Source organism: Dipteris shenzhenensis, chromosome 26, assembly GCF_047967505.1.
Source record: "Dipteris shenzhenensis isolate YYH24624 ecotype China chromosome 26, Dip_SZ_1.0, whole genome shotgun sequence".
Taxonomy (NCBI): Eukaryota; Viridiplantae; Streptophyta; class Polypodiopsida; order Gleicheniales; family Dipteridaceae; genus Dipteris; species Dipteris shenzhenensis.
In genome coordinates, this window is record NC_141621.1 from 14,557,429 (window position 1) to 14,579,564 (window position 22,136).

A 22,136-nucleotide genomic window follows, 5' to 3' on the forward strand; every position below is an offset into this window, starting at 1 on the left:
CATGCACATATGATGCCTCAAATTAATTAAATTTATGAAATGATCATGCTTAAAATCATGAAGATCATAAGATAAGTGCCCGCAATTCAAATTTTTAGTTCCATACTCTAAAAGATAAGAAATGAAACTATTATATAAATCATAACTTATATTTTTCATTTAATTTTGCTAAAATTTGGAATTACTAAATATTACATTGTTTGTCACATAAAGGATGCCTTGGCTTATTCATGCTTGAGACCTAAACAAAATAGTTCTCGTGACATAGAAGAGATATGCAACATATTGCAAATGCTTTGGGAAACCTTTACAATTTTCCAAAAATTTTGCACTTTTACAAGATAAGAAACAAAATCTAAAACATAAGAAACAAAACTAAAGTATCCATTAACAACATTGAACTTTATAACATGACTTAGTGGTATATCTATCTCATTGAATTCATGGTAGTATACTTGACTTTCCTTCTGTCATACCAGTATTCAATACAAAAATAAATTGCATACAACACAAGCTAACTGCTTTTTACATCGTGCTTTGATTTTATGTATAAACTCTCACTTAACAAAAACAAGGTTTGCAAGTTTTCACATGATTCAATAAATTTTCCTGAACTAAAATATACTATATAGTTTATATGGATATTTAAAGCACTTAAAATTGAACATTTGAAAGGGCTAAAGCATGAAGAGAAAATAGTTCCATGAAAAAGTAGCATACTGTAAAGCTGCTTTGAGACATTACAATCAATAGTAACTAGTCAAAACATGTTTATTACAATGACAACTTCAATAAAAGAACTATCTCAAATATCTGATCAGTTAAACTTAAACATCCAAAGGTTGGTCATGTTGTTCTTTATTTACACCATCTTGAAAAGGCGAGCATCAAGTTAAAGATTGAATTCGATGTTCGACATCAAGTTGAATTTTTAATTTGATGTTTTACATCAAGTTGAATCTTTAATTCAATGTTTTGCATCAAGTTGAAGCTTCAATTCTATGATTTGCATTGAATTGGAGCTTCAACTGATGCAAAACATAAAATTAAGGTCTAAACTTGATGTAAAGCATCAAGTTGAATGTTCAATTTGATGATTTTGCATCAAGTTGAAGCCTAGACTTGATGTTAAAGATTGAAGCTAATGTTTGACATCAAGTTAAAGCTTAAAGTTGATACCTAAGGTCAAGTTCAAGAATGAACTGAATATTCAATCTTAATTTTTGTATCAAAATTTGATTTACAAGGAAATATTACCGATTTTCCATGGTTATATTGTAGTCAACTAGTTGCACAGCCAAGGGGTTGAGGGATGCATAGGACAAACAGGGGCACAAGGGCACAGGGCGAGCAGGGACGTAGTGGGCACAGGGACGTAGGAGGCATGGGAAAGCAAGCACAGTAGTGAGAAGGAGCTAGCATAGGGACGATGAGGAGATAGAACAAATAAGATGGAAACTTGGAAATTTGTATCTCTTTGCCTCAATGGGATGAATCATGAAACTCTTTGCAAATGGAAATAACAATTAAATGGAAAATGACATCATATTGAAGGTTAGCAATTGTTTCATACTCACACATTACTCAGAAACTAGTAATCCAATACTATTAGCAATAACTCAATATTCATAGCCTACTCACACAAAGCTATAATTCAAGGGACACTTAGAGTACCATAATGGAGCAAAGACAATGAACAATAATCTTAAATGAAAGGATCAGAGAGAGAGAGAGAGAGAGAGAGAGTATAAATGACATATAGTGTATGCTTCACCTCACCTCTTTTTTAATTAATCATTTCCTTTTAGATAGGTGACATTTAGCTCAAAAAGGTGACTTGTAGCATAGATATACCTTCTCCCCCTCTCATTTAGGAAAAAAAGTCCCCTTTGAAGAAATCATTTTTCTTGTTCTTGGGGAGCTTTGTACCTTCACTATGATAATGTTATTCTCATATCATTAAATCTTTTTGTTACTTTCAACCTTAACCTTCTTCTTCTCCTTTAGAAAAGGTTTTGCCTAAGTTATGGTATAATATTTGAATAAGCTTGATGTGTTGGGTCAATAATTTGTATTGGTGTAATATTTGCTTGATTTTTGTTAGAAAATCATTTTTGTAAGTGATGGTATAATATTTTCATTAGCTTGATGTGTTGGGAAAATAACTCGTTACATTGCTATGTTGATGTGTTGGGCATGCCTATGAAGTTTTATTGCATATTTTGAAAAAAAAAATCATTGATATACTGACATGAAGTTAAGTGAAGAAGATAGTGACATGGAGCACTCAAAATCTAGTAATGAGGACGGTAGCTCCACATTTGAAAGCACAAATGAACTCGAGGAGGACACATATTTTAGTGGTGTATGTTAACATCAAGAGGGTGTATATACACACACATTTCCAGGAGAGAACTCATCTTTTCATGCGTCCTACGATTAAAATTACACCAAGCAAGTGGGTGTGCAAAGTGCTTGGTTTATTTCATGCAATATTTGTTTTGAAAGATATTTAAAAAAAACATGGGCGTATGATTGCTCCATACAAGTGGGTGTATAAACTATTTGGCTTAGTTATTTTGGTATTTCTATTTCTTGTTTCAAGCATGATTAGTTTTGAAAGATAGATAACAAAACATGAGAGTATGATATTCAAAAAATGTTGACGTTTCTTTCATCCAATTCTAAAGTTGGAATTTACTAAAGTCCAAAAATTCTAAAGATGTTATTAGCATCTCACTACACAAGAAAAGTCAGATTCTTATATGCAACATCTACCATAAACTTTTGAACCTATTGGAAGCAACAAAAGGAATTGGGTAAATATTTTAGTACATGTCATCTAGCTTCATTAGCATTTGTAGGCAACCTATAGGTTCTCTATGGCGTAAAAAGAAAGAGTCAATGCAAAATTTTAAAATTGTTTGGCTACATGTATCATACACCCAAGTACATATCCCATGGAATACAATTAATCATAAACGTTTATATTGAACCTGTCTAAAGTCTATTTGGGGTTATGTTTTGCAATTCTAAAAACATATGAGAACATGTATTTGAAGACAACAAAGCGGTTGATGTATACTCTATAAGAAATTAACAACAACTAGAAGATATCCACATAAGTGAGTGGAGGATGGCAAATTGCCATGTAATCCATGTTTTGCCCCAACATGTGAATGTAAATGACAAACATATGCTTGCATGGAACACTGATTGAAGTCATTTTCAAGTGCATTATGACTCACTTAGATGGGACTTAGATATGCTCTATATATGCCTACCTATCTGAATAGATTCAAATGTTTCAATAATGAGCTCTTCATCTTTGTGCACACATTGCACCACTCCTCGAGTCACATTAGTTGACATGTGTAAAGAGTGATCAACATTGTTTCTAGCTACCTTCAATATGATTGTCCTATGCTTCATCTTGTAATGACTAGATGTGGGAGTTATTGTTTTAGAGAAGTACTTGATATTTGCAAAAATGTTTCTCAAATTCTCAAAAGCATCCAGAATAGATCCAGATCTTTGTAGCTTTCTTACTTCTAGACATGCATAGCGCTAGTTGTTCTACATTAGGAACCAATAGTAGAATAACTATAGGCTCCACATGGCATAATTGATCTAATGATAGAAGTAGTACTATGATAGTGGCTGGTTAAATATTAAGGTAGTCCTGCAATGCAATAACCATAATGTCACTAAAAACATTTGACAAGTGCATGGATGGTTACGTGTCATTTTGATATCACCTTTCATTTTGTAATTCCACAAATAGTAGATTCATGATTGGCTTTATACCTAGTCATGCTTTGACCAACCACATGCTTTAGAGAACCCTAAATTTCTCTCCATGAAATAAAAATTCAAGATTTAAACAAGAAGTTGTGACCGCCAACTTCTTGCTCAAGCAACAGCTAGGTGCAACACAATCTCTTACTCAAATCAATAAATTCTTTTGATTTAAGCAACAAGTTGTGCTCCACTCCAAGGCATTGCTTGAGCAATAGGGTGCATGATTTATGTGAGCACCAAGTGTGTGCAATACAACTTGTTTCTCAAATTTGGCCACTGCAGACATTGACATGGGTGGTTGAAGTGAGGCATTAGGCGAGGTAGATGAGAGATAGTTAATGGTATGTTTGTTAATTTTAGATTGTGAGGTATTAGGCGAGGCAGATGAGAGATAGTTAATGGTATGTTTGTTAATTTTAGATTGTGAAAAAGTTTAATCAAAATTGGGCTTTAGAAAATACAAAAAGAAAGCACATTGCCAATAGGGTGAACTTACAGCATTTATGTGTGATGAGTACATAAATGTGGCGTGCATAATGGGATTTGAGCCTAGAAGACATCTATCACTTAAATATATCCACTTTAGAATAGCTCATGCTAAGGTTCTGAATTAAGTAAACTATCATGCCTTTGTTACCACGAGTGCACTTGGGGAGAGTAAAAGAGCAACAAGGGGACTTTGAGCTCAAAAGTTTCACATAAAAGTCATTTCTACTGCATCATGTATTATTTGAATAGAGTAAGTCAGAAAAAGAACACATGTTTTGAATCTAATAAGGGCTTTCAAACATTAAATAAAAATGTTAACTTTTCCTATAAAAATAAAAAGTTGCCATTATAGAAATTGGAAGGAAGGGAAATGACTACCTAGTTGTCCATTTTTTAGCTATGCATGCATAGAGGGAGATGAGAGCTAGTTAATGGTTGGGCTGAAGTTTAGTCCAAAATGGACTTTGAAAAATACAAAAAGAAATCACATGCAAAGTATCCTATGCTTGTTAAATGTATCACACGATATAGAAAATATGTTTGATTGTTGAGCTTGCTTCAAGTTTTCTACATTGCCAATAAGGTGAACTTACAGCATATATGTATGATGAGTACATGAATGTGTGCATAATGGAATTTGAGCCTCAAAGGCATCTATCATTTAAATATATCCAATTTGGAATAGTTCATGCCAACGTTGTAAAATAAGGGGAAGTATCATGTGTTTGTTACCAAGGGTGCACTAGGGGAGACTAAGAGAGCAATAGGGGGACATTGAGCTCAAAAGTGACACTTTTACAATCATCTGCATTGCATCATGTATTATTTGAATAGGGTGAGTTGAAAAGATAACATATGTTTGGAATCTAAAAGGAATTTAAAACATTAGATAAGGATGTTAACTTTTCCCATAAGGATAAAAAGTTGCAAATCTAGATTATAGAGACTAGAAGGGGAAGAGCAAGAGAGGTGACGATTGGAGTGAGAAAACCTCTGGCTATGGATACACATTAGCAAATGTGGAGGTAGGGCAATAAGGTGAAGGGAGATGGTTGACTACTCCTTTTGATCAATTGCCTTTTGTCCTCCATCTTCGCCCCTTTGGATCATCAGACCATCTCACTATCAAACATGAAACAGTTCCACCTCAAAGTTGCCTCAAAGAAAAGCTCTCCTATTATATTTACCATGCTTGCCATCAGTTGTGACTCCTCTGATTCCTACTTGGACTGCTTGATCAACCGCTTTGTTCTCTACCTTCGCAAAGGCATCTTGTCCCTCTGGGTCATTAGACCATCTCTCAATGTCAAACATTAGAACCAACTCCACGTAGATATGCATTCTTGGTCTAGACAAGAAAATCTCTCCCATTATTATTAACATAGTTGCCACAGATTGGTTGTGAATCATTTGATTCTTGCTTGGACGACTCCTTTTGATCAACCGCCTTCTTTCTACAGTCTCTCAGATAATGTCCACATTGGTCACAGTAGAAGCATTTCTTCTTCTTTTTTGTTCCTGCTCCAAAAGAGTCCACCTCTTCATCAGATGTGTCTTTTTTTTTGTTTTTGGGCTTGCCATTGTCAGGCTTCTCCTTTCCTATGCACTTACCCTTGCCTTGTGCAATGAAGGCTGTCTCTGCCAATACCCTCATGATAGATCCTTCTTGCCCTAGCCTCCTCCTATATCAACATAATCCAACTCCTCAAAAGTGAGCAGCTTTGACCTTTCCGAGGTGGTAATACTAGTTACAAAGGTTTTGAAGCTTTTCAGCAACGCATTGAGCACAAGCATCGGCAACTGAACCCAGTCCACCTTATGACCAGCTCCTCCGAGTCTCTCTCTCAAGGCCTTCAATTTTGTGAGGTTGTCACACACAATATCTTCTCATCCATCCTTATGTTGGACAACTGAATCTGGAGGTTAAGGATTTTTGCTGTATTTGTTTGTTTTATATGGGTCATTCAAGATGTCCTATGCTTCCTTCATTATTCGCCAACTGAATGTGTGAAATCACTCCGTCTGTTGGCGTCCCAATGATCATTGATAGCACTTCGGTGTCCTCTTCCCACTCTTCTAACTCGTCTGGATCTCTCACTACTCTAAATCTTGGTCACCTGCTCCTTCCCATCAGTGTCCTATTTCTTCACCAGAGGACAGTACTTGGGAGATGGCGTCCAACATCATTGCTTGGAACATCTGGATCACCTGTTGCAACTTGGAGATGGGAGTCCGCCAAGTCTCCCCAAAAGCCACCCTTGTTGCCATTTGGCAACACATTATCTACACCATGTGTGCCATATGGGAGCGTGGGACTTTGAAATCTAGCACGTTCTGCAAGGCTTGGCCTACAAGTGTCTTCCATGTATTCATAACGCGATGTATTTGCTGGATGTATAGTCTCCCAGCCTAGTTGTTGGCCCCTGTCTCAGAGATTCCCCAGGCAGTGAGAAGGGTTCTCTGAAAACCAGGCTCATTGACAGCCAGTTCGTTTTCTTCCACGCCACATGGATTGCTGATTTGTGTGGTTAGTTTTTTGAGAAGCATTAATAGAAAGTCATTTTCTCGGTGCACGTGCAGGGGGGGGGGGGGGAATTCGATGCCCTTCCCTTCTTACAAAGTACTTGTCCCAGACGCAGGATTTGAATTCGATTTCCACAAGCCTGAACTGACAAGTCCTTCCAAAGGTTCTTACCTCCAAGCTCCTTACACTGGAAGATTGTATAGAAATGTTGCCCAATCACACAATGCTAAAATCAAATCTTGCTCCTTCCCATTGTGTACACAATGTTGATAGAGATAGATACAAACACAGATCTTGAAAAACGCACAGCAGAGTAGAATAGCAAGACATGTATTATAGATTGCTCCATTGATGGACAAAACCTGATACGAAAGCATGCTCTGTGTGCCAGCTAAGGTAGATGTGGACCCCCTGGCAACGTCAAAGCTGTCATTAAACTCCTCCCACTTCCAATCATTTGATAGCCTGCATGCTCCTAGGGAGCCTCAGTGGGCTGCTTATATGCCGCACGAACAGACCTCCTTGCTCTGCAATCCAGCCAATGGTGAGGCATGTCAGACCTTCTCCTTGACCTCCGTGCTGCTTTGGATGCAGCCCAAGTATGAGGCACAAGCTGACCACAACCTTGCTGCTCTGGATGCAGCACATGCACAAGCCAAAAAGTGTTCTAATTCCTGGCCTCCCTGCTGCTGGATGCAGTCAAATATGATGCACACTGAATGATTTCGCAAGGCCCCCAATGGTGCCTTTAGTAGGGCTCAAGCCCTACTGATCTGGCTGACCCACTGTAGGGTAACCCGACCAGACCCCCAGACTGGGCCAACCCTGTCCTCTGTAAGCAGCTCCCAGCCTCCTGGACTCCCACGTGGCAGATGCCAACAGGTCCGCCCACTTTCGTACAGACACAACTGTTGATTGCAGTCTGCCAACCAGTCCTGTGCCGTTTGCATCTGTCAACCTGTACTGCTGACCAGGCTTACCAACTTGTACTAGGCCTATGAATAGCCCCTGAGCAACCATAGATCTGCTGCAGCAATGCACCTGCATCAGCCACGTGTACCCGCTGCTGCCAGCCAGCTTCAGGCCCCTGACTGGCAAGCACATGCAATGATAACAGCTCCGCTGCCTTCTGCAGGACCTGCTACAGCAATTCCATGCGCTGCCCACATGGCAGACTCCATGTACATTCCGATCTGTCCACATGCAGCCTTCCAATATGCCCACATGGCCTCTCTCTTGACCCGGACTCTGCTGGTACAGCTCCCTGATGCTCTCCTCATTTGGGTTCTCACAGGTGGGGGGATGACCCCTATAATTCCAACATGAGGCCACATAAGTAGATATATTCCATCCCCTGTGCAGAAAGAACTTCAGCTTCTTCCATGCTTGATTACTGCTTGTATTCCTCCAGCATGTGAGCATCTGCATAGAGGTTGGACATCAATACATAAGCTGTGGGAATTGTTCCATCTAATTTCACCAGACTCTCAAAGGCATGCCTTCCAACCTCGACATTCTTCCACTTTTGACAAGCAGCCAACATAGTCAACCATACAACAACATTAGGTTGGCACGGCATCTTTTTAACCATTGCTAGTGCCTCATGAACTTGGCCTGCACGGCTGAGGACATCAACCATGCAGCTGTAGTGCTCAAGGGTTGGGGCAATGCCATACTGTTTGCTCATAGACTCAAAATACTTCTGGCCCTTGTCCAGTAAACCCACATGACTGCACACAGTGAGAACACTGAGAAATGTGACCCCGTCTGGCCATATTCCTTCCTCCCTCATTTCCTCAAATAAATGGAACACAAGATCACTCTCACCCTGGCGGGCATATCCTGCGATCAATGTACTCCACGTTATGATATCCTTCGTCGGGAAAACATCAAACATCTGCTGGGCATCAAGCATGTTTCCACATTTAGCATACATGTCAATAAGACTGTTTCCCACAATTGTGTTACGCTCAAGTCCAACGCTGCTAATTTGGGAGTGGAGCTCCCTTCCAGTCTCCAAGGCTGCCGTGTTGCAACATGCTTTTAGGATGGCAACAAAGGTGGAGCTATCTGGTGACAGACCTTGCTCTTGCATTTGTACATAGAGGTTAAAAGCCTCCTCACTTTCTTCTAGTTCAGCATACCCCAAGATCATGGTGGCCCACATAAGCACATCACGACATTGCAACTCATCAAAGATATGGCGTGCATCCTTCATGCTCCCACTTTTCGCATACATATCCACCAAGCTATTTCCCAAGAATACATTCAACCCAAAGCCACGTTTTACTACTTGGGAGTGGATGGCTCTTCCTTTTTCCAGGCACTCTGTTACCCAACATTTACTATCAACTTGCTCCCCCTCTTCTAGTGCTGCCAGGCTACTGCAAGCATTCAATGCACCAACAAATGTTCGATTATCTGGTGTTACAGCTTGCTGTTGCATCTGTGCATACAAATCCAAAGCCAGCAAACACTCATCCTGTCTGCTATAGCTCAGGAGCATTGCATTCCAAGAAACCACATTAGGATGAGGCAAGTCATCAAAGACACGACGTGCATCCTCCATGCTCCCACATTTTGCATACGTGTCCACTAAGGTGTTTCCCACAAATGCATCTGATGCAAAACCATTCTTGACTATTCGAGAGTGGATGGCTCTACCCTGCTTCAGACATCCTATTTTCACACATCTCCCATCAACTTGCTTTCCCTCTTCCAGTGCTGCCAGAGCACTGCAAGCCTTCAACACACCAACAAAGGTTCGCTCATCTGATGTCAAACCTTCCTGTTGCATCCGCAAAAAAAACTCCAAAGCCAGGTTACCTTCTTCCTGTTTGCTATACCCCAGTATCATGGCATTCCATGAAACCACATTATGATGAGGCAATTCATGAAAGACACACCGTGCATCCTCCATGCACCCACATTTCGTGTACATATCCACCAAGGCATTTCCCACAAAAACATCTGACTCAAAGCCTCTCTTTACAACTTGAGAGTGGATGGTTCTACCTTTATTCAGGCATCCTATTGCGAATTGCCCATCAGCTTCATTCCCCTCTTCCAGTGTGGTTAGGCTACTGCAGGCGTTCAATGCACCAACAAAAGTCCGATCATCTGGTGTACAACCTTCCTGCTGCATTTGGGCATACACTTTTAAAGCCAGCACTCCCTCTTCCTGCTTGCTATAACCCAGGATCATGGCAGTCCATGAAACCACAGTGCGATGAGGCAATTTGTCCCACACATCCCGCGCATCCTCCATGCTCCCACATTTAGTGTACATATCCACCAAGGTGTTTCCCACAAACATATTGGACTCAAAGCCACCCTTAACTACTTGTAAGTGGATGGCTCTACCTTTCTCCAAGCATCCTATTTCGACAACTTTCCCATCAACCTGCTTTCCCTCTGACTGTGTTGTGAGGCTGCTGCAAGCCTTCAACGCACCAACAAAGGTTCGTTCATCTGGTGCCACACCTTGTTGCAATTGTGCATACAAATCTAAGGCAAGTGCACCCTCTTCCTGTTTGCTGTACCCCAGGATCATGGCATTCCAGGAAACCACATCACGATGAGGCAATATTTCAAAGACAGATCGTGCATCCTCCATGCTCCCACCTTTTGCGTACGTATCCACCAACGTGTTTCCCACAAATGCATTTGACTCAAAACCACTCTTAACTATTTGAGAGTGGACGGCTCTACCTTTCTCCAAGCAGTCTTTTTCCACGAGTTTCCTTTCAAGATGTTTTATTTCTCCCAAGGGTGAGAGACTACTGCAAGCCTTCAATGCCCCAACAAAGGTTCTAGCACTTGGTTGTACACCTTCCTGGTGCATGCAGGCATATAACTCCAAAGCCCGCACACCCTCTTCTTGCTTTGCATAACCAAGGATCATAATGGTCCATGACGCCACATCACGCTTTGGCATGTTGTCAAAGACATGGCGAGCATCCACCATTCTCCTGTGCTTCACATGTGTATGCATTAAATTGTTTGTCTCCACCACATGGCTATGAACTTCCTGAACTTCATTCAGTGGAGGCAACCAGTTGTGGTTTGCATCTGAAGAATGAAGATAGTCCTGAAAATTTAATCATCCGAAATCATGAGGCAATCAATCTTGCCAACGGTGATGAAATGATTTATGAATACCCGCAGGTTGCCACTTACTTTGTTGCTATTGATGACCCACCCTCGGGGAGGAAATTCAGAATAATCCTGCAAGCGCTCCTTGCCAAATCGGTCCATTAATGGCGGTCTTGTACTTGGTTGACACGTGAATGAGGGAAGACCTACAAGCATAGCTCAAAGTCTTACACGGTGGGAAGAGTAACATAATGCAAACCGGGGTTAATAGTGTAGAAATCGTACTGCCTCGAGAAGTATCGCATGCAAAGTGGGCTAGTGGAGTAAAAGGCGTGTGCCCAAGGTGGGCATTGGAATGCTGAGAAAGGTCGAGCGTTGATTGAAAAGTGGAGTGAATGAGGGGATGATCGCGTGTTATAGCAGAGCTGGAGCTGAGGCGAAAGCCGTAGGAGGCCATGAGAGGTGAACTCTTAGGAGCAGGAACTCTTTTAGTCATTCTTTTAGCATATGCGAGCAACCTTCTTGTAAAATCTAAATTTGTATGATTGGACATATTCTAGTCTTATAAAGGTGTATATATATATAACATATATACCTTATATTCTAGTTTTATGTATATATATGTATATATTTACATATTCTTATATGTATATACCTTTATAAGACTAGAATATGATTGGACATATTCTAGTTTATATATATATATATACAAATGAGAGCAAGCTTCTTTTAATTTTTGGTTGCCATAGGGCTACCAAGAAATTCCACACCATGTTTAAGGGCTTTAGGGAGCAACAAAATAGAATCCATGGGCTAATTTATATTGAGAGGAAGCACCATCTCACCACACTAAGGATATCTTTGCAATATTTATTTCGATGACCCTTCTCTTCTTATCAAATATACGAACTCGAGGTGGTGCCTCCTCTTTTCTCCCCTTAGTAGAGGTCAATATTCACTTTTCAGTTCAAAAAGTTTATTTTGTTAAGAAGCCAAACATAGGAGCCTTAGAGAAGTTTTCCTTTGACACTTGCCGTTGTAAGGGCCAAGCCTACATAAACTAAGCTGAGCCCCGACGCTCCGCCCGAGATGCCTTCTGACAAAAGGCAAGCGCAAGAGCCTGACAAGTCACTTGTCGTTGGAAGATGGGTCACACAGTAAACTTTAGAGGACCGGGGTAGGTGCGGCTAAGGATGACGAGATGACAGTGGTTCCCTGCTCTTGTGTCGAGGCTACAAAGAAGGGTTGTCAGGATGTTGAATCCATTGATCTCGCTTGTTTGGAGCACGAACCTCAGAGAATCAACCTTCGTAAGAGAGAATCATTCCAAGCGTCTGATGGAAGTAGAAGGAGGATTTACAAGATGCATGTTGATATTACACTAGGAACCCTGTGTAGAGAATACAATAGGCTACAAGATTGCGGGATTTCTATGTTGTTCCTTCGGAGAGTGCCCACAAAGGACGAGTTTCCAACATGGTTTCTTTCAACCTATCAGGGGAATTGTACGGTTGATGTTCTGTTCATGGGTCGGGGAATTTATCAAGAGTCGGTGCAGACGAGCAGTGAACATGATTGGCTTACATCTAACTCCATAGGTTACAGAGGAAATCTTGTATATGATATCCCTTAGAGTGCCTTGTTCACTCCGGAGGAGGTCCTACAGCATGAGTGCCCACTTTGGATCCATTTTCCTGGTATGAACGAGCTGCTCATTCCTGCAATCGAAAAAGTCACTTCGTTGTTGGGTAAAGTATTGTATATTCCTCCCATTCAACCCCAAAGGGCTTCTCCGAAAGTGTGTATATTGTGGAATCCCTCAACATGGTCATATAGAACGGTTGGTCTGTGTTTGTAGAGGTACGTTTTGGGGTATTCTCGGATGCATGTTACTTTTGTAATGAGGAATAGGCTAAAGAACCCGAAGAGAAGGATGAAGCAATGCAGGAAGTTTTGCATGAAGAGCAAAATGCATGCAGCAAGAAAGATGATCCGAAAGGGGAGATGAAAGATTTGATTGTAGCTGCTGAAAAGGGTAAGGCGGTTGCTAAAGCAAGAAGAAACAACACTCCTGACAAAGTTTCTAGAGGAGGTCGGGTAGCAATTCCGGAATAGCGATGGGCAGGAAGACGACTGCAGCATAGAGGTCATCTGACATGGAAGGCATGCAGAAGGTGGTGGCTAAAACAAGTGGTCCTAAGCGAGTCTACCTACAGACTATTGGAGGCGAGCACATAGAGGTCCTGCATTCTTCAATGTGTTTGCCCCCCTGGCAAAGGAAATGGAGCACGTTTTTTAGGATCAGGGCCAGTAGAGCGACAAGTAGAACCCCCAACATGATAGTGATGGCCTGGAATGCGCAGGGAGTTTGTTCGGCGTGGAAGCAGAAAGCTGTCAGGAAGCTGATTTTGAAGTTCATACCAACTGTTCTTGTTTTACAGGAACAAAAGTCGGGGAACCAAGGGCTTGAGGGAATATGCATGCATGGCTATGTGCTGATTAATAATTGTTCGATTGCTGGAAGATTAACAGTGGTAAAGCACATTCCCTATGTATGTCCTGTCAGCGATTCCCTTTACTAATTCTTCTTGAAGAAGATAGATAAAATAATGGCCAATTTAAGAACCATTGGCATTCCATAGCTTGGGATATCATTACAATGCCTAAGGATGCTGCAGGTTTGTGATATCATTATAGTGCCTAAGGATGCTGCAGGTTTGGGAGTGGAGAAGATGAGTATGAAAAATGACGAGTTATGCACAAAGTGGTTCCTTAAAATTGAGCGAGAATAGCCTTGGGCTAGAATAGGAAGAGGCTTAATTTTCTTGAATGCACCACGACGACTTTGCTATCCTTGGCAAGGTGTGTTGATTTCAGGTTGCAAAAATTGGATTCCTCAGTCAGCTGCTATCTATATTGATGTAGTTGTGGAAAAGTAAATTATTTGAATGCAAATGGGGCGGGCTAAGGTCTCTTTATGGTGATGCTTCACCGGATAGATCTCTTTGGCTGGCTAGTTGGGCCTACAAGGATGGAGTGCGTTTATTCAATGCCACCCGAGGCTTGCAGTAATATTATTTAGGAAGGGACTTAGAACTTTCAGGAAAATTTTGGATCCATGCATCAAAGATTTGGTTGATTTGTGAAAGACTAGCTCAAGTATATGCCTTAGCTAACTCTAAGAAAAGGTTTATGCATATGTTGTTTCGATGATTGGGCTACTAGCCGTATATTGAGGCCTAGCTCTACTTTCTGATGCTTTATTAATGTGAAGGCTAAGCCCTTGTAAAAGTGCACACATAGGGATTTTAGGAAGATGCATGGTGTGAGTGTTGTAGAGATTGCTAAGGAGCAATGGAAGCAGCAAGCCCCTATGGATAGAGGGGCTATCTGATTTTAGGAAGATGCATAGTGTGAGTGTTGTAGAGATTGCTAAGGAGCAATGGAAGCAACAAGCCCTATGGATAGAGGGGCTATCTACAGTATGAGAATGAGGAAGGATCTCAAGAGTCCCCCTTGTTCAAGCTGATCCTGATGCTTTGGCGGGTCATGCTTGGCAAGCTATCTGTAAGAGGCTAGGTATCTAAATGCGACCATAAGGTATCCCTCTCTGTGCTTGAAAGCCACAAACACATTCTCTGGGATTGCTTTATAATAAGACATCTCCGGTGGAAAGTTATCAAATGCCTTGAGAATTCACAAATAATTATCAACGTGACTTGGAATAGAGCTCTACTTACTGATAGGGGATGCTAATGATGTACTCTATGCCGATTGATAGTTCATTAGGGAGGTGGTCATCAGACACATTTGGAATCTGAGAAATAGGGTGATTTTCAGTAAATTTGCTCTAGTTAGCCCTAATGCTAACTCATTCATAGAGGACATAATGAATATCCTTAGCTATTTTGAGAAGTATAGCTTCTTGGTAGCTTTAGTAACTAGGGGTTAGACTATCCATCTTGGATAGATGAAACGTACTTTGCAATCTTTTTCTTCTATTAATAAAGTTTTGACTCTCCGTTTTCTTGCTCAAAAAAAAAAAAAAAACCAACTTTGGTGCAACATGGTTGGTTGGAGTGGGAGTAAACTTGGAGTAGTGGGTGTATGCTCCAATGCATGTCTATGGCTTTGATGGGGACATGAAAAGATGTCAAGGTGAAGACTTGGCTGGCGGAGAGTTTGCTACAAGTGCTAGAGGTGGTGCTAAGAGTGCCTCAAAGGTGGTGGAGTCTGCCTCGAAGGATAGGGATAGAGATCTTTCAGTTGAACAACTAGATAATGAGGACGAGATCTCGACGCTCCCTCCTATGTTGATGTGCTCACTTACAAGCTCCAAAGTGGTTTTGCCCTGATGGATGATGATCAAGCAACCAAGATTTTGCATGTGGAAGTGGATCGCCACACGGGTACGAGAGCGACAAGAGTACAGGTCGAGTGCCTTCGATGGTGGACGTGGTGCTTTTTCTTCATTAGGAGTGTGATCTTCCTATATGTAGCTATTTAGCCAAGTTTATGGGCAAGGTTTCTTTTTTGTGCAATGCATTTCTCAAGCCATCACAAATGTTCTAATGGGATGCTCCTTCACCTTCTCAAGTGTGTCGGCGGTGTCGGCCATCACCTTGGAGTCCGTCCTTTTGTATCGACAAGAGTTCATCTTCATGGAGTGACCACTGTGGATCAATTTCCCTAGGCTTCCTATTTGGCTAGGGGATTAGGTAAGAAAATTGGCTTCCTCCTTGGGCAAAGTTTTGTAGGTGCCAGGATCTCTAGGTAGCATGCATGCTTGGATTCATTGGGATACAACTCAAGAGTCACCGTATTTCGTGGAGTTTAGATCCCAAATGTAAAGTCTCTAGTGCAACAGGTTAAGTTCAAATCCTTTCTGAATGCATGTTTCATTTGCAAGAAACTCGACCATTTTGCAAAACATTGTCTCAACAGGGAGGCAAATACTAAGTTGGCTCATCGGAAAAAGATTGATGCACTAGGAGAGCAGCTCCCTAGTTCAAGTGGTTGTCCTCAACACAAACAACCCTAGCTTACACATGCGAATGTTGTTTAGAAGACTCATCCCAAACATTCAGCTATGGTTGAGAAGACCCAGCATGATGACCAATGGAAGACGGTTGGCATTGCCTAGTGACGTGATGTTTTCAGATGAACCTGTAGGACATAAGGGGCAGATATCCCCAGGGATGGAAAACGGGTTCGACTCTAACTTTCTGGTCCCTCCAGTGATGCCTAAAGCTTCTTCATCGCAAAATCAGGACCCCTCTAGAAGGAAACTATGCTTGATGCTAATCACAAAAAGTGATGCCATGAAGAGAAGAATGCAAGAAAGTCCCCTTGCAGGTCGCCAATTGCAACTAAAATGCTCTTGCGATGTGCAACTTATTTGAAAGCCTTAAAGATGCTATGAGAGGGCAAATTTGAGTAAGGAGAATAGGTTCAATTTCTTAGGGATGCATACAAAGCCTTATCACAATAGGATAGGTTGTGGGGAAGGCAATAGAGTCCCGAAAATGGAGGTTATGATTTCTTCCTCGAATCTTAGGGGGTACGAGGACCCAATAAAGAAAAAAGGTTGTTTAGCGGTTTTGAGAAAGGCTAATCCAAAGATTGTGCTTCTGCAAGAGCTCAAATGTGGATACAATAATACCTTATGGTTCACATGTAGAGTCAGTTGGGGTATGAGTTGTTCCTGAATTGTCCTAGTCGAGGAAGGGGAGGTTCAATAATGTTTCTCTGTAAGACGTTTAGTGCCGAAAAAATCTTTAGAGGGGAGGAAGGTTGGTGCATTGAGGTGGCCATTGTTGTAGAAGGTTTTAAGTTTAGAGTTGTCAATCTTTACACCCCAAATTGCTCCTAAGAAGGGGTGGAATGTTGGAGGCTGTTGAATTTCAGGTTGGAGAAAGCTCATTGGATTACAGGGGGATACTGGAATTTCACAAGTGCTCCTGATGATAGGTCACATCAATTGTCTCCCCCCTCCGAGTTTGAGTTGGACGCCTGGGATGAGCTTTGCCTCACTCGAGGGTTTGTCAACTACACAATTATATATCATGAAGGCTTGAAGAAGTTCACCTAGAATAACAAAAAGATTGGTTGTGATTTCAGAGTCGAAAGGCTTTACTTTTTATTTGTCAAAAGAAGGGTTCGATGCATGGAGCATGTCTTGCACTAAATAGTCACTTGGATCATTAGTGTTCCTCTAATAGGCAAGATGTCCCTAAACTTCCCCTTTAGATTCAACAAAATATTTTTGAATTCATCTAGCTCTATGGCTCCATCAAGGAGTTATGGCATTGCAAAGATCTGCCCAGTTTTGATCCTCTAAAGAAATGGGATGTCACACTTCACCACATTGCGTCCAGTGTCAAAGGACTTCACTCATCAATACAAGGTCGACAGAAAATATCTGAGGAATTCCCTATCAAAAGCAAAAAAATCTATTTTGGTGGCACTAGTTTACACTTTACACTCCGCATGATGAGATCTTGTCCACCTTGCTCATAGAAACCAAAGTGGCTACTATCTAGAGTACGATGAGGCTCAGGTGGCAAGAATTAAAAGTATAGTATGTGGTTGGCTATATGTGATTTCCCATCCAATGCTTTTTTCCAAGTCTCCAAGAGGAAGGATAGAGTACAAGAGGCTCAAGGAAACATGGTTAAAGAGTTTTAGCATATTGTTGAAACATTCAGATTGGAGTTGAGTTCCATAACTATGCAAGATGACGAATGAAGGGGACACGTGGTTGATGTGCTGGAAGGTCTTGAATGCAAGCTCTCTGAGTATCAGAGATAGCTATTGGCTAGACCATTCTCTATAAATGAACCGAGGAAGCACTAGAGGCCTTGAAGGATGATAAGTCCCCTGTCCGAATGATTTCAATGCCGAATTATTTTGTTCCTTTTTGGGACACGTTGGGTCCTGATCTAGTTTAGATGGCAATGTAGCTACTAAGCAAGTTGCCTTGTATGAAGATGTTAACGTAGGGCTTATGAAACTTTTCCCAAAGCACCAAGATCATCTAAAGGTCAGGGATTGGCACCCCATTACTATGTTGAACTCCTCTTATAAGATTATTGCTAAGGTGCTAGTAATCCGTGTCAAAGAAGTGTGCACGATTGTGGTCAATGTTGCAAGCAAGGATTATGAAACTTTTAACCAAAGCACCAAGATCATCTAAAGGTCAAGGACTGGCACCCCATTGCTATGCTTATCTCCTATTACAAGATTATTGCCAAGGCACTAGCAATCCATATTAGAGAAGTGTGCATGATTGTGGTTGATAAAGGGGAGGGACACTTTGCATGCAACCCTTGAATTTGCATGCAAATCAAGCTGATGGATAATGATGTTTGATCTTGATAAGGCATACGATCGAGTACGATGGGAATTTTCGGTGGTTGTTCTAAAGAAGTTAGGATTTGGTTCAGACTTTGTGAAGAAGGTAATGTCGTTGTTTTGCAATGCCTCTACGAATTTATTCTTGAATGGTGGTAGAGTTGGCCATTTTGGTTTATGCAGATCTATCCGTTAGGGGTGCCCCCTAGCTCTCCTGTGGTTTTCTATAGGTTTAGGGCATCTAATACATATGCTAAAGCACGGTGTGGATGTGAGAGAGATCAGAAGGGCCAACCTACCTCCAACCTGCCAGTTGTGTGTACATCTCTTCACGGATGACATTATGCCATTTTCGCAGATGTTTTAAATTTAGAATAATTTTTTTCAGCTCCTAATGTAGCTGGCAAAAAACCTTTAACTTGACATCTAATTGTCGTTAGCTGCCAAATTGGATTGAGGATTTGTAAGTGCAACTGATCTGTTGCTCGCAGAGAGGTTGTCCTATACAGGGGTGCTTCGATCAATCTGGGCCTCACTGTGCAACAAAGGTTTGGATGGTTTAAGGATGTAATCAAGGCCAAACTCAAGAAATGGCATGGTATTACTTTAGGGTGGAATGCCCTAGCCCTAATCATCATCTACATGTTCTGTTATCATCCACGACGTATGTGGTTATGCTCTAGAACTTTAGCAAGAGTCATTGGCATGAAATTGAAAGGTTTTTTGGAGCCTTCCTATGGGTGAAAGAAGGGGGGAAGCATCATATGCACCACATCTCGTGTGAGGCCCTGCATGTCCCCAAGCATCCCTTACATTGGCCTGAGGAACATGGATGTCACGAGAAAATGGTTGCCGAGATTGTTCAACTAAGACTGGCCATGGGTCAAGATGGTCAAGTACTTTATCATTAAAGGAAAAAGTAAAGGAGTGGGGAGTTGGCCTAATCTATCTTGGTATGACCGCCTTGTGTCTAGATTCCTTTTGCAAGTTTTGGGCTCAGATCTCATCTCGGGTCTGGTGACCTCGTGGGAGAAATGTACTAAATTGCTCACGTGGAGTGGGTGGAAATGGATGAGAGGCGATGCCAACCTTCTAGAAGGGATTTGGTGGAGCTCTACACTAGGCCAAAACAGACCCCCATTCACTAAACATGATCTACCCTGAGCCCAGAGCTGGTATAGGAAGGGTATAAGGATGTGGGCCAACATTTGTGACAAGAGCACAGGTGGCTAGATCCCAGTGGCAATTCTTCAGACACAATTCACTCTTGCTGACAGTGAAATAGAACTCCTTAAGGCGGTCATGGAACAAATCCCCTAGAACTCCAGCCCTCGAACTGCATCATGTCACAGTCAAGCCAAGAACTACAATGGAAATTGAGGAAGACACATTGACAGAAAATTACTGCCAGGCTGATCTATCATCGGTGGTTGATCCAACACCTCTATCTAATTCTTGAATTGACTAAAACATGGTCCCTCAGGAGGGGTGCAAAGTTGGTGGAAAATGAGACTATGTGGCATGCAAAGCTAAATTTCTCATGTGTAAGTCCATCCAAAACTGGTCCCCATTTTACAAGGCAAATTAGGAAAGAGGTTTTTGATTAATTTGTCTTGCACCTTATGCAAAAAAATGTACACAAGACACTTGTGGATCTACCTAGTCACGAGAGAAGTTTGGAGGATAGTGAAGAAATCTCTTTGGGTGTCGGGGCTAATAATGAAATTACATCTGGCATCAGAGTGGCATATAGTACTGATAGGAGATGCCTTGTCCCTACCATCGACCCTTACATCTTGCTAAATACCATGTTGTTGGCAGTTTGGGACTTTAGAAATAAGTTGGTGTTTCAACAAAAAGCGCTATAGCCATACTTGGGCTAGTCAAAATATCATCTTCGGGACCTAAGTTTGATCATCAACTTGAAAGAACCTCTCATCAGCATTTGCCTTGTCGAAATTTGGGCTGCCTTATCTTTAGGGTAGTCCATCGTTTGTTAGTTGTGTTAGTTGTGTGTAGTGTAGGGCTAGGTCTCTTGGCCCAAATTATGGGCCAATTTTTGTATCTTGTCTTCTTTTTTGGGCCAAAAACCCCTTATTAATAAATCTGGCATGTTAATTTTCTTCACTTGAAAATGTTTGGAAGTTGCTCTAAATACAAAGGAAATTTTATTATTGTAGTTAAAGATACTCCAACACATGCATGCTTCTCTTGTGTTGAAAAAGCAAACCAAGTTATGTAAAATAAGACATACAAAATTGGATAATAAATGACAAACCATCCCTCATACCTTTCAAGATAAATAACATTGTATTTATATGGGTTACGAACAATTTAATAAAACACGGAAGAAGTTCACACCTCATCAAATTCAAGTATACAACAAATAACAAACCATCCCCAATACCTTTCAAGATAAAACAACATCGTATTTGTATGGATTGCAAGAAAGTAATCATCAATTTCAAATAGAACAAATTGGTTGATGTATACACACCATTCTCAAATGCGATGCTTAGGGAGGGGCCTATAACCTCGAATTGTAATTCTTTGGGGAAGGAAGTGCCTCACCTCCCCGCCCGCACAATGTGTGATTATAATAATTGGAATATATATTATCATACAAATATATTACTTGCTCGTTCTTAGGAAATGTCCAAAACTTTGTCCTCTTTCCTTTTCCAATATATATTTGCTCAATTTAAATTCATATTACTTTTATGTCTCGAGATGCTTGTGATAGGCGTATGCTATCATTTTCAAAGCATACGCTTCTGCCTCCCTACCTTGCTATTGTCTACTTACTTCATAGCCATGTATTTTCTCCTTCGACTTTCTTCTTAACAATAATAAAAAAATCACAATTTTCGAACAAGGGAAAGTTCACTCAGTTACAATTAGAACTCGATTTGAATGACAAGCATATGTTTGATTCCATTTTCAAGCGTTTACATAGCACTTCATGTCTTGAGTTGATTCATGCATTAATGTTTCCACAATTCCAAGCTTGTTAAAATTTCATCTCATTGTATATCTACTTCATTCCATTTTTAAGCATTTACATAGCACTTCATGTTTTCAATTGATTCACGCATTGATGTAAACATAATTCTAATTTTTTAAGACGTTACGACAATTTTTCATTCTTATGTTGCATGCCCACAGTTTGATCAAACAGTCATTCAATGGATATGATGTGGTAGCATTAGGAGAGTTTTTGTCCCCATGCACCTGGGATATACGCTAGAATTGAGATTTGGAGCTAAAACCGCTCTATAAATCCAGGACAAAAACTATTGGAGAACTCAGCTCAAACTAGAGTTTTGGGATGCTGGACTCATGCAATCGGACTACACAGGCAGGCAAGGTTTGCGGCAAGAGGGGGAGTCCAATAGGAATGCTTCTCTCACCTACCAGATTTCAATCCTAACACGTTCCCGTAACTCCGACAGGGTCCGATGAGCTTTAGGCTGACATGTGCCCTTGAATCCGATTACATCGAGTAGAAATCTTCTTAACGGAAAGCTATTGGAAGAGAGACATGTGCCCGACCTATCTCGTCCCACCTTCTCCCTCTCTTGCCTGCCTCATTCATCGATCTGCCTCCACATTCAAGCTCGAGCGAGGGCCCAAATGGACGCGGCGTGTATAATGGTTGCACAGGGCTCAAAAATCCACAAATTCTGGGAAAAACCTTCAAATTTTGATTTTGTGACTTGTTGAGAAAAATGTTTTCTGTGAAGAGTGGGTTGCACCTTTAGATAAGTAATGACACGTGTATGCACGTGGCGAAACGATAGTGTGACGCGTGGCAAAAAGGAGGGGGTTTGAAATGTGGTAGTGTTGTGGCGAGTGACAGCAGAGACGTTTTTTG

At 41.1% G+C, this 22,136-nt stretch overlaps 1 protein-coding gene across 1 annotated transcript; it reads right to left on the minus strand.

The window, feature by feature from the left end:
- Positions 1-7,142: 7,142 nt before the first annotated feature.
- LOC147884715 (pentatricopeptide repeat-containing protein At2g33680-like) lies at positions 7,143-11,349 on the minus strand. The gene is made up of 3 exons (XM_087397668.1): positions 11,195-11,349; positions 10,994-11,115; positions 7,143-10,904 (listed from the first exon to the last, which is right to left on the minus strand). Exons 2-3 carry the CDS (start codon positions 11,069-11,071, stop codon positions 8,205-8,207), a joined length of 2,778 nt encoding a protein of 925 aa, XP_087253794.1. The 5' UTR covers positions 11,072-11,115; positions 11,195-11,349; the 3' UTR covers positions 7,143-8,204.
- Positions 11,350-22,136: the final 10,787 nt, after the last annotated feature.